The following is a 1475-nucleotide window of genomic DNA, read 5'->3' on the forward strand; positions in this document are numbered from 1 at the left end:
GTAGCTTTTTCAAAGGCATAAGCTATCTCAATCAATGTTGCATCTGAACCCTGTAACCCAGCAAAGGATATACCAAAAGGAGCACCATAGTTATTATATCCAGCTGGTACGTTAATAATGGGAAAGCCACCGATCGTCATAGAATGTGACAAACTAAAGCCGGGGAACACCACAGCATCTAAGCTTTTCTCTTGTATAAGATCCTCCATTCCCTCCTGTGAGAGTTGAGCCATTCTCTTAATAGCAATCTTCTCAGCCTCGCCTATGCCATTTGTTTGTTGTGATGCAAGGAAGATTATTTGCCCATATTCTTTCATCCTCTCCTGTGTAAATTGATAATGAACAAGGCCAATTATTTAGTCTTCCTTACATGTAACTATAGATGCACGATGATTATATTATAATTACCTCGATCGAATGCTGATTGTTCAATTCTATGACATCTGCTAGAGATCGTATGGGAGACGACACGAGATCTTTGAAGTAGGCGTTCAATGAAAGTTTGAACTCAGCCAAAAGTGCAGTTGCTTCACCACTTGCCGTTACATTTTGCGTGGTCTCCACATTTTTCAATTCAATGTTGTCAACTAAGGTTGCACCTTTTAATCTATGATAAAGAAAATAAATTTTAATTTTCAATTTGAATTCATTTGCTTTTCAAATATATTTACTTAATATTCAAATATTTTTTTCATAGCACCTTTTTTATTTAATTTAAAAAAAAAAATAAAACACCATGCAAATACATTGATCATAATATGCGAACCGCCATAATCAATAATAAGAAGTTGTTTTTGACATCCAGAAATTAATTAATATAATATAGCTTTCAATTTCCAACATCTTCGTCATCTCCAAATATTTTTATACAATAAATAAATTAGTAAAAAAAATGTTGTTTCTATTTTTGCATCTTCTATGTTATCAATATTATATTATAGTTCACATAATAGATCTTCATTGCTTGATCAATTGAAATAGAAGATATATTTGTAATTTTCTTTATTGAATCACTTAAATAAATGAACAAGCATTACTCACACTGTTAAAAATTATTCTTTTGTTTAAAAAGAAAAAAATCCCAAATACATAAATTTTTTGCTCTTTGTAGACCATTTGTTTTAACCTTTTTCTAATTTTATAAACATCAGATATATATATTTGAGTATCATTTTCCTTTTATTCATTTGAAATTTTTATTATGACTATTTTATAAAAAATATTCTTCTATCATTTTGTGTGATAAATATTTAAATAAAGACAATTAGCTATGAGAGGAATTAATCACCTCATAGTTTGAAAATGCATTTCAAATGTGTTAGCTTCCACAGAGCCCTCTGAGTAATAATTAGGCCTCGTTTGATTAAGCTTATTTTCTCCTTTTTCCGTCTGAATAAGTAGAAACTAGTTACTCTAACTGTTTGGAATAAAAGCTTAACCATAATTCCTTTTCGCTAAACTCCATTTTTTTTGTG

At 30.0% G+C, this 1475-nt stretch overlaps 1 protein-coding gene across 1 annotated transcript; it reads right to left on the minus strand.

Moving 5' to 3' along the window:
• Positions 1-73: 73 nt before the first annotated feature.
• Positions 74-607, minus strand: LOC110106408 (probable amidase At4g34880; the record flags this gene model as incomplete). The annotated part of the gene is made up of 2 exons (XM_020836312.2): positions 74-323; positions 409-607. Coding segments are annotated over 2 exons (449 nt in total), but the record flags the coding sequence as incomplete, so codon positions are not given.
• Between the last annotated feature and the right edge of the window lie 868 nt (positions 608-1475).

The sequence above is a fragment of the Dendrobium catenatum genome, unplaced genomic scaffold (genome assembly GCF_001605985.2).
Source record: "Dendrobium catenatum unplaced genomic scaffold, ASM160598v2 original_scaffold_38232, whole genome shotgun sequence".
Taxonomy (NCBI): Eukaryota; Viridiplantae; Streptophyta; class Magnoliopsida; order Asparagales; family Orchidaceae; genus Dendrobium; species Dendrobium catenatum.